Here is a 20,102-nt window from a genome sequence, read left to right on the forward strand (position 1 = left end):
CTAAAATGTCAAAAGTTGGACCAGAATCAACCGACAACACTACCTTATACCCAAATACATTTGTTTTCAGCAGAAAAAAGTGGTTTAGGGGTTTAGTTCCTCTTTAACGGCCGCCATCTTGGTGACGTAGCGGAAGCACGTCACTACTTTTCAAACGGCGGCGGTTGCTTTGAGCAGCGACGGAGCTGACACCGGCGTAAATGTCTTTAAAAAACACTCGTAACAGCACAACAACAACACTAACACAATAAAACACAACTTAATAGCTCGTTTTGATCGACAAAAAGCGCTGTCAAGTGTCGGCAACAGAGCTCCAACAGCCGGTTGCTATGGTTGCAATCAGAATTTAAAAAACTAGAAGAAGCAGCTGTTGAGTCATTTCCGGTCAGTGCGCAGCGGCCATGTCGGATTTGAGACGGTGCTAGCCTGGTGACATTAGTGCACTGAGAGAAGTGTGCGATTTGAGACACACCACAGGAGAGGTTCTGGTCTGGTTCTCAGTGGGTTATTCTAAGCACCGCACCAGCCCTGCAGATGAGATGAGGTTCTAACAGGGTTCTCCACACAGGTGAAGGTTGTTCTCTAAGAGATTCATCTAAGCAACCAGAAGAACCCGGAGAACCTGAAGAATAGGACTTAGTGTAGAGAGAACTGTTCTAACAGGAAGATGAGATCACACTGTCGTGGAAATTTTCTGTTGCTGTTGCTGGTGAAAAATGAAATAGAGACTTGGCCGGCCATCATGATTTTATTTCCTTGCAAGGAAAGGTCCATTCGACCCGAGTGGGTGATGTTGATGAAAAGACAAAGATAATGGGGAGACCTAAACATTTATACTTGAGGAACGCCCCCTCAGGTATATTCCACACCCCTTTGTAGTATATCATGAGGAAATGAGAGGTTGGGTGTCTCTGGAACTTGAAATGCAATTACAAGGTCTAGACATTAGAATACACAAATGGATGACAAACAAAAGAGGATCTGATACCTTGGAGGGAAAGCAGGGGGTAGGGACGTCACAAGTGATTAAAACAAAGGAATATTCAAATTTACCATTACAACACACACACAGTAACACACACACACACACACCTTTGGGTCCCTTCATCAGTTTGATCTGTGTGATGCGTTCGCTGGGTGGGCGTCGCCTCAGCACGTACAGCCTGACGACAGGCCCCGCCTCCTTCAGCGCCTCCACGGCGATGGAGTGTGTGACCTCACGCACGTCCACGTCGTTAACGAATACGATGCTGTCGTTCACCCTGGACACGGAGAGAGAGAGAGAGAGAGAGATTGTGTTTGTTAATTCACTCTAGCTGTGTAGTAAATCTCCTCCTATCACGGATGTAGTTCAATTCAATTCAATTCAATTCAATTCAACTATATAGTGTATTCAACATTTTGTAGTGGACGACAAAACACCCACAATGCACCGCAAAATTGAGTGAACAAGCGATGTACACTACTTTCTTCCGTATCCCACAATGCAATGCCGTCGTGTTTTGCAAAGAGAAGAAGAGGAAGCTAATTAGCATGTTAGCTAGGATTTCTTTAGGTTATTTAGCAGTAAACTCCTCAGACTCCGTTTGCCTGAGCAGCAGGAGTTTGGCAGCAGCATCCCAACAATAACATTAACATTAAATCAATCTGATAAAGAAACTGTAGTAGAATATGGAGGAAATACCAGCTAACGAGCTAAGCTAATAGCCACAGCTAACGAGCTAAGCTAATAGCCACAGAGCCGTTAACGGCTCACGGTCGGGACACACAACAGCAGTTTACCAAACCAAACTTCCGATATTTCAACAGTTTATTGTAGAGAAACACAACCACACAGAATCACATCCTCTCATGTTCCTGGTTTTTCTTATTTTATTTTTATGTGTCCGGTTTGTTTACATGATTCTCGGTGCGTCTGCTTCGTCACAGCAGTAGGCTAACACGCTAACATGCTAACACCTGGAGCATCAGCTGACACAACCACGTCCAGAGAGTCACCGTGTAGCGTCTGAAGTCTCCTCCCGTCGTTCCCTACATCGTCTACATCAGGTGTTCTTAACCTTTTTGACCTTGAGGCCCAATTTTTATAGTACAAAGTGGCCCGGGGCCCATTAAATATTTATATAAATAATACTTTTTTTTATTGCAAATGGCATTCTTTTCATTTCTTCACAGATAAACAAATCTAAACAAGTTTTGCAAAATCACTCTGCTTTTCATATTTGAAGACCACATAAAATGAAGAAAAATTTGTCTGGAATTTTTATTTTTTTTATTTTTTCAAAAATCAAAAAATGTTCTTATCAAGTCTCAACAAAATAGCACTTCAATAGATATTGACCGTGTGTCATCACAGTAGATGAGGTGAGTAGTGACTGAGCTGAGGCTGTGTATGTCGCTCGGGTGTGGTGGGGGTGTCAGCGGCGTGGAGCGGGTCTCATAGCGGGGACAGCTCCGTGACACCGCCGGTGGGGGCTGTAGGGACGGGGGCGGGGGGGTTACGGCAGCACCGCTGCTCGTTGAAAACAGCAGTGATGACGTGCTTTGACGTCCGAGTCTCCAAACCAAAAACGTTTGTAACAGCACCGGAAAAGTCGCTAGATTTGTCGCTAGTCGCTTTTAACTAAAATAAAGTTGTTAAGAGGGTTTGGAAAGTCGCCAAGTTGGCAACACTGACGTTACCTAGCGTTGCTCCTCACAGGTTCACATGTTGTGTGTGTGTGGTAGCGGCCCCGCATCCCCCACAGAGACAAAGATCCTGGATGAATGACAAGAGGCTTCACTCCCTTCATTTCATTCAGCCTGTTTGGAGGCCAGAGACGCGGGCCGACTTTGGACATGCCTGATCTACACAGTCCGCGGCCCTCGTGGCCCACAGGTGAAAAACTGAAAGTTTTTTGCGGCCCTCTGGGGGGTGCTGGCAGCCCAAGCGTGGGCCGCGGCCCTATGGTTAAGAATCAGTGGTCTACATGATGGAGTCACTATATCATATACATGATGTAGTAGATAGGGAGTGAGTGAATGAGTGGATGATTTTGAACACAGCTTCTGTGTGTGTGTGTGTGTGTGTGTGTGTGTGTGTACCTGAGGCGTCCGTCCTGCGAGGCCGCGCCCCCCGGGATGATCTTGGTGATGAAGATAGATGGGTCGTCTCCGATGTGAGGGTTGTCGGTTCCTCCTGCGATGCTGAAGCCCAGACCAGAGTTCCCCTGGACACACACACACACACACAGAGACACACACACACACACACACACACACACAGAGGAAGAGAACCGTCAGGGTTCTGCAGAGGTTCTATGGAGAATGTCATGGTAATGTGAATGTTCTCCAGCAGGTCTGTGGGGCTGGTGGAGAACCTCTCTACTGAGGTCTCACAGTTAGAACCGTACAGAACAGGACTGTACCTAAGGGTGTTTTCACACCTGTTTAGTGCAGCACCAAATGTTAAAATGATACATTGTTTCATTTTTCAGTTAGTGCGGTTGCTTTCACACCTGCTTTTTGTCACTCGGGACCAAACTTGGAGAGCGTCACGTCTCCATGACTACCGGTTGGAATCTGGAATCGCTGATTGATAAAACTTTCATGATGGAGACTCCAGTAGGGCCGGTTGTTAGTAGCTCTGGTCATTTATTTCTATATTGTTTGCATGTATAACTCTGTTTGGTACTTCCGGCTGGTTTCCGGTTGCGTTCACCCAGCTCGGTCCCGTTAGTTCCCGGTTAAACGTTAAACACGGGCGGACCTCTGCTGCTCGGTAACCACGGTAACCAGCTGCTCCGCGGACACCAGGAACGGAGCCACCGACCTGTCCGGTGACTGAGCGGGGAGACCGCCCGGTGCTCCGGTCCTACGCAGCTCTGTCCCCACAAACGAAGCAGCAGCAGCAGCAGCGGGGCAGCCGGTCGCTGCTGCTGCTTCGTTTGTGGGGACAGAGCTGCGTAGGACCGCTGCGTTAACCCGTTGTCAACGACTACGGGAGCCCTTTTAGCTCAAACTTGTTGAGTTCGCCTGACAGTTGGGTCGCACCAGAGTTCAGCTGGAGCCGAACCGAGACCACCTCCTCAGGCCGCACTAGTTTTGGTGCATTAGAGTGCAATGTGCTTTCCCACACACTCCCAGTGGCTACAGGACCTCATGTCTCGCCTAAAGTTAGAAAAAATACGCTGCTCTATTCGTAAATCAGAACAAAAGTTTTATAGGATATGGGCACCGCTTCTTGCTTATTTTGAAAGACCTGATGTTATAATTGAACCGTGATACTCCCAACACTGCCCTTGATATTCCAGCACTAAGACCCACAGACCAGGCTCCCAAAATGGAACTACTGTATACCTTTATAGCAGTTGTCCTACTGTGATTTCCTATTGTACCACTATTGTTTCATTCATACGTGTATTATTTGCATTCCTTTACACATATACTTGTGTCTATGTTTGTTTTATTTTATTTTTGTTTGTTTCTTTAGTTTCTGTTGTTTTTTTTTTGTTGTTTTTTTTTTTTTTTTTTTCTGTTTTGTTTTTCTTTGAGTGGAGGGGTGGGGTGGGTTTGAACATGCAATACTGTGACTACCTCTAAAGACTATCCTGTACACTTGTCAATACCTGCATAAAAAATCAATAAAAAGAATTTGAAAAGAAAGAGTGCAATGTGCTTTCACACTGACCCAAACAGGACCAAATTTAGTGCAATCTAAATTTAGTGCGCACTGCAGGTGTGAATACACCCTAAGACAATCGTACCTAACAGAACCGTAGCTAACAAAACTGTACCTAAAAGAACCGTAGGCCTATAGAGAGCCGTGAGGTCAGAGGTCAGAGGTCGGCCGTCGTCTCTCTGCCTGTGCAGCTGTTTCCCAACAGAACCGTTCCTAACAGCTGTTTACAGATGTGAAGCTCCACTGATCAAACTCTGCTCTGTCAAGACGTTTCCAGAAATAACGAGCGGAAGCTAAAAATAACCTGTGATGTCAGTGGGCGGGGCTTATTATGGGCTGGAGGCGGCTTCACAGAGCGTGTGTGTGTGTGTGTGTGTGTGTGTGTGTGTGTGCGTGTCCTCACCCTCTCCAGTGTGATCTCCTCGTACTCCAGCTCTCCTTCTGATCCGTTCATCTGTGAACACACACACACACACACACACAACGACGGTTAAACCACATCTCCTCTCTGCTGGCTGCAGCCTGTCGCCACGGCAACTCCATGGTAACAGCTGTTGGGCCCTTGGGGGGGTCAGTTAGTTACCTTGGCAACTGTAACTGTAGCTATAGCGACCGCCTCTCTCTCTCTCCTTCTCTCTCTCATGCACACAGTCAGCGAGATCTGAAGCTGGTTATTACATCACTTCCTGTCGCAGCAGACACACACACACACACACACACACACACACTACGCTCGATGATGTCACACAAAAATCACAGGTTACCGCTTTTACTGTGAAAGTGTCGCGACAGGAAGTGCTTTTACTGTGAAGCTCTCGTGTCACAGATGTTCAACGTAGCTACACATGATGTCATGATGATGTCACTGCATCGCTCTCTCTCTCCGTCATGTGTAGACAGCAGCTGTCCACACACACACACACACACACACACACACACACACACACACACACACACACACACACACACACACACACACACACACACACAGTTCGGTTCATTGTGTTTGTCTCTGGAGAATCTGGAGGAGCGAGCGAGCTTCAATAGAGTTACATAACAGAGAGAGAGAGGTAGACTGACAGCAGAGTGTGTGTGTGTGTGTGTGTTACAGTGTGTGTGTGTGTGTGTGTGTGTGTGTGTGTGCGTTACAGTTCACACTGAATTAATTAAAGCTACTCCTCATTTCCCCCGACAGCTCCCTCTCTCTCTCCCTCTCTGCCACTCTGAGTCAGTGTCTCTCCACCACACAGAGTGAGAACATCAGATCACAAAGCAGCGCTGGGATGAAAACCGCTTCACGTTTAGAGTTTAGAGTTTAGAGTTTAGAGTTTATTTATTTAGCACACAAATTTCAATGGTGCAAGGAGGGAACGAAGCCGGTTCCACCCCTATAACAAACTACAGCAAGACAGATTTCAATGGCTAACAAATAAACATAGAGAAAAAAGAGATAAAGTGCAAGATACATAATCAATGTTATATGAGCACAGACCCAGACCAGGGTCCGAACCTAACCAACTTCCTCGGCTATCGGTCTGTGTACATTGCAATAGACCAGAGCGGCTTTTTTAGAATGAGAATGACTGATGCATCCTGGGTAATTTAGGGGCAGCACCCGGCATTTTTAAATTGCACTCAGTGGCCTTTTGTGTTTTGATGGAGCGTAGACTAACTAACAATCAATTTGAATGTTTTATTTTGTGTTTCTTTTGTAGCACTATGTCTCATAATTATTTTGACACCCTCTTTGAAACCCACCGTTCACGCTATCTTGAAAAATGACAATGAATGAATCTAGCGGTATAGTCCTTTAGCCTCCCACATGATCAGTGACTCCACACAGTGGCCAGAAATGTCTGACCCAGACATCTACACGTATTTGGTGGAATCACCGGGAGGTTTTGGCTCAGTGTTGTCTGTAAATAGCCTGTTAATAGACAACTTTTTGTTAGTTAGTTTGTCAAGCCAGTTAGGCTGAACTTTTCAATGGAGGGATGCCGGGTGCTGCCCCTAAATTACCCAGGATGCATCAGTCATTCTCATTTGCATAAAAAAGCCGCTCTGGTCAATAGCTACTCTTTGTAGGGTTCCAGTGTGCCATTCCGAAGGGCCGCCATTTCGAACATTGATATTTTTTGTCCGGCTCATGTTAACCGATTGTGTCGTTTACACACACCAGTCGTGCCGCCGGCTCACGCGAGTGATCACGTCAAGCCGGGCAGGAAGTCAAACAAAGACACACAAGAGAATCCGGTCCCTGATCCTTCAAAATAAAACACCACGATTGACACCTTAGGAATAGCGGCCCCTCGGAAATTCAGAATGATGGACCTTTGGAAATTTTCGGAATAGCGGACTGTCGGAATGGCTGTCGCCCCCCTCTTTGTAAAGAGCTCAGCTCGGCAGCAGCTTATTGTCGCCATCTACTCTCATTAAAATGTTCCTGCAGTTTGAACAAATAAATATAAATATCGCTTTCTCAATACGACAACAAACCCGCTGACAAGTAATGCTACTGTGTAGTACTCCGTTAAAGCCTAGTGCTAGGGGTTTAGTGAATCTGTGTGAATTAGCGGACCCTTATCGGTGTCGGATAAACTCTCATAGCTTTACTCTCGGGCACACACGGACTTGGGTCTGTAATGTCTCGGGCAAAAAGGGGTCGGTATCATATCTTGTTTTTAATTATCGGGGTTCCCATCGGATCTCGGAACCAAATGTAACAGTTCTACCGGGTTCGGACACGTCAATTTTCAACCCGAGACGACCTCTACTATATAGTGCAATCATTGTATCCCACAATTCACCGCAAAATGTAGTGGACATAAGATATCCCATTATGCATTGCAGTCACGGATTGCAGTTATAAATGCAGTCAACATTGATCTGCAACGTTTTAATTACGCAACGTAGCTAATACATAATTAACTGTGCGGCGGAGCAGTGTCCGAAAGTTCATTATATAGTCCACTATAGAATTCACTATGTAGAGAGTAGGATGGAGTGAAGCAGGGAGGGAGTTAGGACACAACCCCAGATAATTTGATGCTAACAGTCTCAGATAATTTGATGCTAACAATCCCAGATAATTTGACATTAACAATCTCAGATAATTTGATGCTAACAATCTCAGATAATATGATGCTAACAATCCCAGATAATTTGATATTAAAGGGACAACGAGGAGTTTTGGAAAAGCGAAGCGTTTTCACACTACATTAATGAGCCTCCGCACTGTAGAATTCTTCGACCGGCGCAAGACAGACTCATGTTTTCATTCATCAATAATTAAAGTCAGAGGTTCAAAGAGGTTCAGTTACCGTCGTAGTGACCATAAACGGCAATACGGCGGCATTATTCTCATGAGCGTCCGCGAAACCGAAAGTAAGCATTTCCACCATTAATTAAAATAACAAAATAACGATAGAGACAAAACGATATATTTATCGAAAATGGAGCCATTAACAAGTGTGGGTAGCGTAGATTCATCCACATTAACATGAGCCTTTTTTTATAACCAAATAGAAACTCCTCGTTGTCCCTTTAACAATACCAAATAATTTGATGCTAACAGTCTCAGGTAGCTTGATGCTAACAATCTCGGATAATTTGATATTAACAATCTCAGATAATGTGATGCTAACAATCTCAGATAATTTGATATTAACAATCTCAGATAATTTGATATTAACAATTTCAGATAATTTGATGCTAACAATCTCAGATAATTTGATATTAACAATCCCTGATAATTTGATGCTAACAGTCTCAGATAATTTGATGCTAACAATCTCAGATAATTTGATGCTAACAATCTCAGATAATTTGATATTAACAATCCCAGATAATTTGATGCTAACAATCTCAGATAATTTGATGCTAACAATCTCAGATAATTTGATGCTAACAATCCCAGATAATTTGATGCTAACAATCCCATTCACAGATAATTTGATGCTAACAATCTCAGATAATTTGATGCTAACAATCCCAGATAATTTGATGCTAACAATCTCAGATAATTTGATGCTAACAATCCCAGATAATTTGATGCTAACAATCTTAGATAATTGTATATTAACAATCCCAGATAATTTGATGCTAACAATCTTAGATAATTTGATGCTAACAATCCCAGATAATTTGATATTAACAATCTGTTAATATCAGTGCTTACAATCTCAGATAATTTGATGCTAACAATTCCAGATAATCTGATGCTAATAAATTCACGCGGTGATCTTGCGTCCCGGTGGATGTCCTGGTGGACAATCCCAGATAATTTGATATTAACAATCCCAGATAAATTGATGCTAACAATCCCATATAATTTGATATTAACAATCTTAGATAATTTGATATTAACAATCTTAGATAATTTGATGCTAACAATCCCAGATAATTTGATATTAACAATCCCAGATAATTTGATATTAACAATCCTAGATAATCTGATGCTAATAAATTCATGCGGTGATCTTGCGTCCTGGTGGACAATCCCAGATAATTTGATGCTAACAATCTCAGATAATTTGATATTAACAATCCCAGATAATTTGATGCTAACAATCCCAGATCATTTGATATTAACAATCTCAGATAATTTGATGCTAACAATCCCAGATAATTTGATATTAACAATCTCAGATAATTTGATATTAACAATCCCAGATAATTTGATGTTAACAATCCCAGATAATTTGATGTTAACAATCCCAGATAATTTGATATTAACACAATCCCAGATAATCTGATGCTAATAAATTCACGCGGTGATCTTGCGCCCCCCTCTCTCTCTCTCTCTCTGATTGGACGACCGGGGTTCCTACCATCATCCTCTGCCGGTGTCTCTTTGCTTTTCGCACGTTGTTGATGAATCGTCTTCCCATCTTCTTTGCGTACCACACAGACACAAACATCCCTCCCTCACTGTCCCTGTCCTCTGTCCCCGTCGTGTCCACCGTCCCTCCGCCGCCCGCCGCCGCCGTGTCCCTCCGCCGCCGCCGGTGCCCGTGTCCCTCCGTCTCTCCGTCTCTCCGGCTCGATGAGAGCGCGGCCGCGGCTCTTACATAAACACGGCGGATGAATAATTAAGGAGGAGCAGGAGGAGCAGAGAGAGCGCGGCGGTGGTGATGGAGGAGGAGGAGGAGGAGGAGGAGGAAGAGGAGGAGGAGGAGGAGGAGGAGGAGGAAGAGGTCGTTGAGCAGCAGCAGCAGCTCGTTCACCTCGCGGACATGACTGACAGGTCGCTCCTCACCCTGACCCTCCCCCGTTCACCCAGAGAGAGACGAGGACGAGCAGCAGATCCTCTGAATGAATGTTCATCACCCACTCTCTACCTCTACCTCTCTCTACCTCTCTGTCATCCCTCCTTCCTCCTCCGCTCGCTCGCTCTCTCACTGTGCCGCTCGACCCTCCGAACGCCCCACTGCACATCACCCTCTCTCTACCTCTCTCTCTCTCTCCCCTCTCTTTCTTTCTTTCTTTCTCTCTCTCTCTCGGCCAGCGGCCAAGTGACATCACAAAGGGGAGGGGATTCCTTCAGAGAGTGAAAGGGAGAGAGAGAGAGAGGAAAGAGAGAGGAGAGAGAGAGAAAAGAGAGAGAGGGGAGAGAGAGAAAAGAGAGAGAGGGGGGAGGGAGAGAGAAAAGAGAGGGGGAAGGAGATAGAGAGAGGGAGAGGAGAGAGAGAGACTAATAGAATTCTGACAGCAAGAATGATTTCAGCAAACACACACACACACACGCGCGCGAACGTTCTGCTAATATTGTTGCCATGGCAACACCCCCTCCCACTCCTGTGCTCCCTCCCTCCCTCCCTCCCTAGAATTCTAGGCGTTGCCATGGCGACGGCCGGGCAAAAAAAAAAAAAGAAAAAAGAGAAAGAAAAAAAAAGAAAAAAGAGAAAGACATGTAGAGATGCATCACACTCAGAGTGGGCACAGACAGCCCACGCTGTGTGTGTGTGTGTGTGTGTGTGTGTGTGTGTGTGTGTGTGTGTGTGTGTGTGTGTGTGAGTGTGTGTGTGTGTGTGTGTGTGTGAGTGTGTGTGTGTGTGAGTGTGTGTGTGTGTGTGTGTGTGTGTGTGTGTGTGTGTGTGTGTGAGTGTGTGTAATTAGCAGTGGGCCTCTGGCTGTAGGTCTTCTCTCTCTCTCTCTCTCTGTGAATGTTAATAACAGTGGATCAGCTGACCTCAGCACCAGGACACCTCACCTGACGTCACCTGTGACATCACCTCTCGCTGTCCCGGTTCCACACTGACCTGACCTCCCGAGAACCTCCTCAAAGACCTGAGAACCTCCCGAGAACCTCCTCAAAGACCTGAGAACCTCTTCAAAGACCTGAGAACCTCCTCAAAGACCTGAGAACCTCCTCAAAGACCTGAGAACCTCCTCAAAGACCTGAGAACCTCCTCAAAGACCTGAGAACCTCCTCAAAGACCTGAGAACCTCTTCAAAGACCTGAGAACCTCCTCAAAGATCTGAGAACCTCCTCAAAGACCTGAGAACCTCCTCAAAGACCTGAGAACCTCCTCAAAGACCTGAGAACCTCCTCAAAGACCTGAGAACCTCCCTAGAACCTCCTCAAAGATCTGAGAACCTCCTCAAAGACCTGAGAACCTCCTCAAAGACCTGAGAACCTCTTCAAAGACCTGAGAACCTCCTGAGAACCTCCTCAAAGATCTGAGAACCTCCTCAAAGACCTGAGAACCTCCTCAAAGACCTGAGAACCTCCCTAGAACCTCCTCAAAGATCTGAGAACCTCCTCAAAGACCTGAGAACCTCCTCAAAGACCTGAGAACCTCTTCAAAGACCCGAGAACCTCCTCAAAGACCTGAGAACCTCCTCAAAGACCTGAGAACCTCCTCAAAGATCTGAGAACCTCCTGAGAACCTCTTCAAAGACCTGAGAACCTCCTCTAAGACCTGAGAACCTCTTCAAAGACCTGAGAACCTCCTCAAAGACCTGAGAACCTCCCGAGAACCTCCTCAAAGACCTGAGAACCTCCTCAAAGACCTGAGAACCTCCTGAGAACCTCTTCAAAGACCTGAGAACCTCCTGAGAACCTCTTCAAAGACCTGAGAACCTCCTGAGAACCTCCTCAAAGACCTGAGAACCTCCTCAAAAATCTGAGAACCTCCTCAAAGACCTGAGAACCTCTTCAAAGACCTGAGAACCTCCTCAAAGACCCGAGAACCTCTTCAAAGACCTGAGAACCTCCTCAAAGACCTGAGAACCTCCTCAAAGCGGCTCATTTCTCTCTCTCACACAAACACGGACCTCAAGAACTTCTTCAAGAAATGTCTGGGAGCTCCTCAAACATCTTTTTCAAACCCTATAACTGACTGACTTTAACTCCTGTTTCATCCAGGTGGCATTGTTGCACTTTAACTCCTGTTACAGGATGGCATTGTTGCACTTTAACTCCTGTTTCATCCAGGTGGCATTGTTGCACTTTAACTCCTGTTTCATCCAGGATGGCATTGTTGCACTTTAACTCCTGTTACAGGATGGCATTGTTGCACTTTAACTCCTGTTACAGGATGGCAATGTTGCACTTTTACTCCTGTTACAGGATGGCATTGTTGCACTTTAACTCCTGTTACAGGATGGCATTGTTGCACTTTTACTCCTGTTACAGGATGGCATTGTTGCACTTTAACTCCTGTTACAGGATGGCATTGTTGCACTTTAACTCCTGTTACAGGATGGCATTGTTGCACTTTAACTCCTGTTACAGGATGGCATTGTTGCACTTTAACTCCTGTTACAGGATGGCATTGTTGCACTTTAACTCCTGTTCCAGGATGGCATTGTTGCACTTTAACTCCTGTTTAATCCAGGATGGCATTGTTGCACTTTTACTCCGGTTACAGGATGGCATTGTTGCACTTTAACTCCTGTTACAGGATGGCATTGTTGCACTTTAACTCGTGTTACAGGATGGCATTGTTGCACTTTAACTCCTGTTACAGGATGGCATTGTTGCACTTTAACTCCTGTTACAGGATGGCATTGTTGCACTTTTACTCCTGTTACAGGATGGCATTGTTGCACTTTAACTCCTGTTACAGGATGGCATTGTTGCACTTTAACTCCTGTTACAGGATGGCATTGTTGCACTTTAACTCCTGTTACAGGATGGCATTGTTGCACTTTAACTCCTGTTACAGGATGGCATTGTTGCACTTTAACTCCTGTTTAATCCAGGATGGCATTGTTGCACTTTTACTCCGGTTACAGGATGGCATTGTTGCACTTTAACTCCTGTTACAGGATGGCATTGTTGCACTTTAACTCCTGTTACAGGATGGCAATGTTGCACTTTTACTCCTGTTACAGGATGGCATTGTTGCACTTTAACTCCTGTTACAGGATGGCATTGTTGCACTTTTACTCCTGTTACAGGATGGCATTGTTGCACTTTAACTCCTGTTACAGGATGGCATTGTTGCACTTTAACTCCTGTTACAGGATGGCATTGTTGCACTTTAACTCCTGTTACAGGATGGCATTGTTGCACTTTAACTCCTGTTACAGGATGGCATTGTTGCACTTTAACTCCTGTTCCAGGATGGCATTGTTGCACTTTAACTCCTGTTTAATCCAGGATGGCATTGTTGCACTTTTACTCCGGTTACAGGATGGCATTGTTGCACTTTAACTCCTGTTACAGGATGGCATTGTTGCACTTTAACTCGTGTTACAGGATGGCATTGTTGCACTTTAACTCCTGTTACAGGATGGCATTGTTGCACTTTAACTCCTGTTACAGGATGGCATTGTTGCACTTTTACTCCTGTTACAGGATGGCATTGTTGCACTTTAACTCCTGTTACAGGATGGCATTGTTGCACTTTAACTCCTGTTACAGGATGGCATTGTTGCACTTTAACTCCTGTTACAGGATGGCATTGTTGCACTTTAACTCCTGTTACAGGATGGCATTGTTGCACTTTAACTCCTGTTTAATCCAGGATGGCATTGTTGCACTTTTACTCCGGTTACAGGATGGCATTGTTGCACTTTAACTCCTGTTACAGGATGGCATTGTTGCACTTTAACTCGTGTTACAGGATGGCATTGTTGCACTTTAACTCCTGTTACAGGATGGCATTGTTGCACTTTAACTCCTGTTACAGGATGGCATTGTTGCACTTTAACTCCTGTTTCTTCTAGGATGGCATTGTTGCACTGACTGTGTGTGTGTGTAGTGTGTGTGTGTGTGTGTGTGCGTGCGTACTGTGAGTGCGGCGGGGTGTGTGTATCCGTCCAGGTGTGCGTGGCTCAGCTCGGTGCTGCGTCCGTGGGTCATGTGACCGGGGCTGGGGTCAACAGGTGGAGTCTCATCGTCTTGGTAACGATACTTCTGCAAAGAGAGAATCAGCTGTTAGCGTTAATGAAGGACGTAAAGACGGAGGGAAACAGATGAGAGGAGAGAAAGAAAAAACATTTAAAAAGTAGAGAATCTGAAGCGGAGATGGTGATGGGGTTGCTATAGTAACAGGAAGGACCCCAGGAGCCTCCGTTGCCCGGTAACTGACATCACCGGACAGAGGAGGAGCCAACCTCAATTCATAAAATGAGAAACACATTTAAACAGACAAGAGAAAGGGCTTAGACTTGACCTCTGACCCCTGACCTTGAACCAGATGGACTCACAGACGTCACACACACATCACTGTTAAATGTCACTAGTCTAAATGTAGCTCAAGCAGCCAAAGTGGTTTTGAGGACCTAAGGAGGAAGTATGATCTGTCCAGCAGAAACCTTTTTTTGTCATTTACAGTTAAGATCATTTCTTAAATCTGTTTTGGGATCTGAAATGACTTTACCCATGCTCAATGATCTGGAAAGACTGCTTCATGAGGGAAATGCACCTCGTCCTATCTCAAAAGTGTACTCTCTCTTTTTTACATAAATCAATAAATCAAGGGAGAAATGGGAGTCCGACTTGGGTGTAACAATGGGTACAGAGCTCTGGTCTGAATTGTGTAGAAAAAGTCTAACTGCCACTATTAACTCCAGATACAGGCTGACATATTATAACTTTCTCCATCAATTATATCTTACGCCACTGAAATTGCATAAATATGAACCTGAGATATCCAGCTTGTGTTTTAGATGTAGTATAGAAGAGGGCTCATTCCTACACTGCACTTGGTTATGCACAAACACATTCTGGCATGAAACTTCTAGGAGTGCATCTTCCATTAGATCCTCAGACCTGTTTATTAGGAGATAATACTACAAATATTGATGCACGATTAAGAAAAGCTCAAAACAAGTTTCTCTCACTGGCTTTTGTCTGTTGCCAGGAAGTGCATGGAAATCTGACTCCCAACTTTCTATAGGAAGATGGGTTTCAGAAATGAATAGCCGTCCTGTGTTCCACTTGAAAAAATTACATATACACTCAGGAAAGACTATAGTACTTTTACAGAGATGTGGCAACCTTATTTGGCCTAAATGGACACATTGTCAGCCTATATGATGGACGGGTTCTAGATTTACAAGCTTTTTGCTGTCAGTGCTTACTGTTGCCTCTCTTTTCTCTCTCTTTTCTATTATTTCTATTTATTTGTTAATATTTATGTTTTCTCTTTGTTTTATTCATTTATTTGTCTTTCTCTTTTTCTCTCTTTTTGTTGGTGGGTGGGTTGGGGAGGGGTTTGGAGTTCTGTGTTTGTGTTTTCATGTATATCTTGAAAAATGCTGGGAAAAAAATCTAAAAAAAAAAAAAAGCAGCCAAAGTGGTTTTAACTGGTTTTAACTGGTCGGGCATCAGACAAAGTCTAAAGTGACAAACTGACATACGCTGAACTGGAGTGACACCGGTTACCATAACAAGACTCAGTTAAACCAGTGACATGTTCAAACTAACCAGTCTGAACTGGGTCTGACTGTAATACCACTGGTTGTAACAGACTAGTGTCCATTCAGGAGTGTGTGTGTGTGTGTGTGTGTGTGTCCATTAGCAGTACTGATGTAGCTAAAGATAGAAGGAGCTATTTCTGATCTAACACTCTTCAACTCTGTGAGAGCAGAAAATAGAAAGATGAACATTACACCAGCATCAGAAGAACCGTGAGCCCGTAAACAGACATAAAAGGACCCAGTAAACAACCAGTTAATCTGTTAAACACGCAGTAAATAACAAGAAAACAAAAAGCTGAGTCTCACATTTAGATCAGACCGTCTTTACTGTTACATGTTTACTGTTGTTTACTGTTGGTCACATCTGTCACTAACACCTGCCTAAAGAAACACCCAAAGAGTCATGTGACCTCAACTTCCTGTCTAAGAGAGGGGCAGACGAGTGCACGAAAACATGACTGAATCAGGAAACACCAAAGCCAAACTCGTCCTGACTGACCCTAGCCATCCCTTGGCACCTGAATTTAAACTGCTCCCATCCAGACACAGATTTCATGTGCCAAGATGCAGGACCAACAGATAAAAAAAATCCTGGGTTCCAGTGGCCATTGGCCTTCTTAACAATTGACAGCACTGTGGTCACTTTGACTCCTGTTTAATCCAGGATGGCATTGTTGCACTTTAACTCCTGTTTAATCCAGGATGGCATTGTTGCACTTTAACTCCTGTTTCATCTAGGTGGCATTGTTGCACTTTAACTCCTGTTCCAGGATGGCATTGTTGCACTTTAACTCCTATTTCATCTAGGTGGCATTGTTGCACTTTAACTCCTGTTCCAGGATGGCATTGTTGCACTTTAACTCCTGTTCCAGGATGGCATTGTTGCACTTTACCTCCTGTTTCATCCACGAAGGCGTTGTTGCACTTTAACTCCTGTTACAGGATGGCATTGTTGCACTTTAACTCCTTTTCCAGGATGGCATTGTTGCACTTTAACTCCTGTTTAATCCAGGATGGGATTGTTGCACTTTTACTCCTGTTACAGGATGGCATTGTTGCACTTTTACTCCTGTTACAGGATGGCATTGTTGCACTTTAACTACTGTTCCAGGATGGCATCGTTGCACTTTAACTCCCGTTTCATCCAGGTGGCATTGTTGCACTTTACCTCCTGTTTCATCCAGGAATGCATTGTTGCACTTTAACTCCTGTTACAGGATGGCATTGTTGCACTTTAACTCCTGTTTCATCCACGAAGGCGTTGTTGCACTTTAACTCCTGTTACAGGATGGCATTGTTGCACTTTAACTCCTTTTCCAGGATGGCATTGTTGCACTTTAACTCCTGTTTAATCCAGGATGGGATTGTTGCACTTTTACTCCTGTTACAGGATGGCATTGTTGCACTTTTACTCCTGTTACAGGATGGCATTGTTGCACTTTAACTCCTGTTCCAGGATGGCATCGTTGCACTTTAACTCCCGTTTCATCCAGGTGGCATTGTTGCACTTTACCTCCTGTTTCATCCAGGAATGCATTGTTGCACTTTAACTCCTGTTACAGGATGGCATTGTTGCACTTTAACTCCTGTTTCATCCAGGATGGCATTGTTGCACTTTAACTCCTGTTACAGGATGGCATTGTTGCACTTTAACTCCTGTTTCATCCAGGATGGCATTGTTGCACTTTAACTCCTGTTTCAGGATGGCATTGTTGCACTTTAACTCCTGTTTCAGGATGGCATTGTTGCACTTTAACTCCTGTTTCATCCAGGATGGCATTGTTGCACTTTAACTCCTGTTTCATCCAGGTGGCATTGTTGCACTTTAACTCCTGTTTCAGGATGGCATTGTTGCACTTTAACTCCTGTTTAATCCAGGATGGCATTGTTGCACTTTAACTCCTGTTTCATCTAGGTGGCATTGTTGCACTTTAACTCCTGTTTCATCCAGGATGGCATTGTTGCACTTTAACTCCTGTTTCATCCAGGTGGCATTGTTGCACTTTAACTCCTGTTTCAGGATGGCATTGTTGCACTTTAACTCCTGTTTAATCCAGGATGGCATTGTTGCACTTTAACTCCTGTTTCATCTAGGTGGCATTGTTGCACTTTAACTCCTGTTCCAGGATGGCATTGTTGCACTTTAACTCCTGTTTCATCCAGGAAGGCGTTGTTGCACTTTAACTCCTGTTACAGGATGGCATTGTTGCACTTTAACTCCTTTTCCAGGATGGCATTGTTGCACTTTAACTCCTGTTTAATCCAGGATGGCATTGTTGCACTTTAACTCCTGTTTCATCCAGGATGGCATTGTTGCACTTTTACTCCTGTTACAGGATGGCATCGTTGCACTTTTACTCCTGTTACAGGATGGCATTGTTGCACTTTAACTCCTGTTTCATCCAGGTGGCATTGTTGCACTTTAACTCCTGTTTCATCCAGGTGGCATTGTTGCACTTTAACTCCTGTTTCATCCAGGTGGCATTGTTGCACTTTAACTCCTGTTTCATCCAGGTGGCATTGTTGCACTTTAACTCCTGTTTCATCCAGGTGGCATTGTTGCACTTTAACTCCTGTTTCATCCAGGTGGCATTGTTGCACTTTAACTCCTGTTTCATCCAGGTGGCATTGTTGCACTTTAACTCCTGTTTAATCCAGGATGACATTGTTGCACTTTAACTCCTGTTTCATCCAGGATGGCATTGTTGCACTTTAACTCCTGTGTCATCCAGGATGGCATTGTTGCACTTTAACTCCTGTTTCATCCAGGTGGCATTGTTGCACTTTAACTCCTGTTTAATCCAGGATGGCATTGTTGCACTTTAACTCCTGTTTCTTCTAGGATGGCATTGTTGCACTTCAACTCCATTTTCATCCAGGATGACATTGCTGCACTTTAACTCCTGTTTAATCCAGGATGACATTGCTGCACTTTAACTCCTGTTTAATCCAGGATGGCATTGCTGCACTTTAACTCCTGTTTTTTCTAGGATGGGATGGTTGCACTTTAACTCCTGTTTCTTCTAGGATGGCATTGTTGCACTTTAACTCCTGTTTCATCCAGGTGGCATTGTTGCACTTTAACTCCTGTTTCATCCAGGATGGCATTGTTGCACTTTAACTCCTGTTCCAGGATGGCATTGTTGCACTTTAACTCCTGTTTCATCCAGGATGGCATTGTTGCATTTTAACTCCTGTTTCATCCAGGATGGGATTGTTGCACTTTAACTCCTGTTTCATCCAGGTGGCATTGTTGCACTTTTACTCCTGTTACAGGATGGCATTGTTGCACTTTAACTCCTGTTCCAGGATGGCATTGTTGCACTTTAACTCCTGTTCCAGGATGGCATTGTTGCACTTTAACTCCTGTTTCATCCAGGTGGCATTGTTGCACTTTACCTCCTGTTTCATCCAGGAAGACATTGTTGCACTTTAACTCCTGTTCCAGGATGGCATTGTTGCACTATAACTCCTGTTTCATCCAGGATGGCATTGTTGCACTTTAACTCCTGTTTCATCCAGGTGGCATTGTTGCACTTTAACTCCTGTTTCATCCAGGTGGCATTGTTGCACTTTAACTCCTGTTCCAGGATGGCATTGTTGCACTATAACTCCTGTTTCATCCAGGTGGCATTGTTGCACTTTAACTCCTGTTTCATCCAGGTGGCATTGTTGCACTTTGACTCCTGTTTAATCCAGGATGACATTGTTGCACTTTAACTCCTGTTTCATCCAGGATGGCATTGTTGCACTTTTACTCCTGTTTCATCCAGGATGACATTGTTGCACTTTAACTCCTGTTTCATCCAGGATGACATTGCTGCACTTTAACTCCTGTTTAATCCAGGATGGCATTGCTGCACTTTAACTCCTGTTTAATCCAGGATGGCATTGCTGCACTTTAACTCCTGTTTCTTCTAGGATGGCATGGTTGCACTTTAACTCCTGTTTCTTCTAGGATGGCATTGTTGCACTTTAACTCCTGTTTCATCCAGGTGGCATTGTTGCACTTTAACTCCTGTTTCATCCAGGATGGCATTGTTGCACTTTAACTCCTGCTTAATCCAGGATGGCATTGTTGCACTTTAACTCCTGTTTCATCCAGGATGGCATTGTTGCACTTTAACTCCTGTTTCTTCTAGGATGGCATTGTTGCACTTTAACTCCTGTTTCATCCAGGTGGCATTGTTGCACTTTAACTCCTGTTTCATCCAGGATGGCATTGTTGCACTTTAACTCCTGTTTCATCCAGGTGGCATTGTTGCACTTTAACTCCTGTTTCATCCAGGTGGCATTGTTGCACTTTGACTCCTGTTTAATCCAGGATGACATTGTTGCACTTTAACTCCTGTTTCATCCAGGATGGCATTGTTGCACTTTAACTCCTGTTTCATCCAGGATGGCATTGTTGCACTTTAACTCCTGTTTCTTCTAGGATGGCATTGTTGCACTTTAACTCCTGTTTCATCCAGGTGGCATTGTTGCACTTTAACTCCTGTTTCTTCTAGGATGGCATTGTTGCACTTTAACTCCTGTTTCTTCTAGGATGGCATTGTTGCACTTTAAC

The 20,102-nt window shown here is 44.3% G+C and overlaps 1 protein-coding gene across 3 annotated transcripts in view; it reads right to left on the reverse strand.

The window, feature by feature from the left end:
- The window catches only part of LOC146968234 (disks large homolog 4-like), a 51,023-nt gene that overhangs the window by 20,951 nt on the left and 9,970 nt on the right, over positions 1-20,102 (reverse strand). For 2 of the 3 annotated variants that reach the window (XM_085806438.1, XM_085806439.1), the window contains exons 4-7: positions 13,902-14,027; positions 5,064-5,114; positions 3,085-3,209; positions 1,093-1,262 (exon numbers count right to left, since the gene is read on the reverse strand). In XM_085806438.1, coding sequence (XP_085662564.1) covers positions 1,093-1,262; positions 3,085-3,209; positions 5,064-5,114; positions 13,902-14,027 — 472 coding nt within the window. Of the gene's footprint in view, positions 1-1,092; positions 1,263-3,084; positions 3,210-5,063; positions 5,115-9,489; positions 9,605-13,901; positions 14,028-20,102 lie in introns of those variants that run through there. The other variant, XM_085806440.1, reaches the window with a different exon arrangement.

Source organism: Trachurus japonicus, chromosome 18, assembly GCF_045865225.1.
Source record: "Trachurus japonicus isolate A0001 chromosome 18, Traja_1.0".
NCBI classification, from domain to species: Eukaryota; Metazoa; Chordata; class Actinopteri; order Carangiformes; family Carangidae; genus Trachurus; species Trachurus japonicus.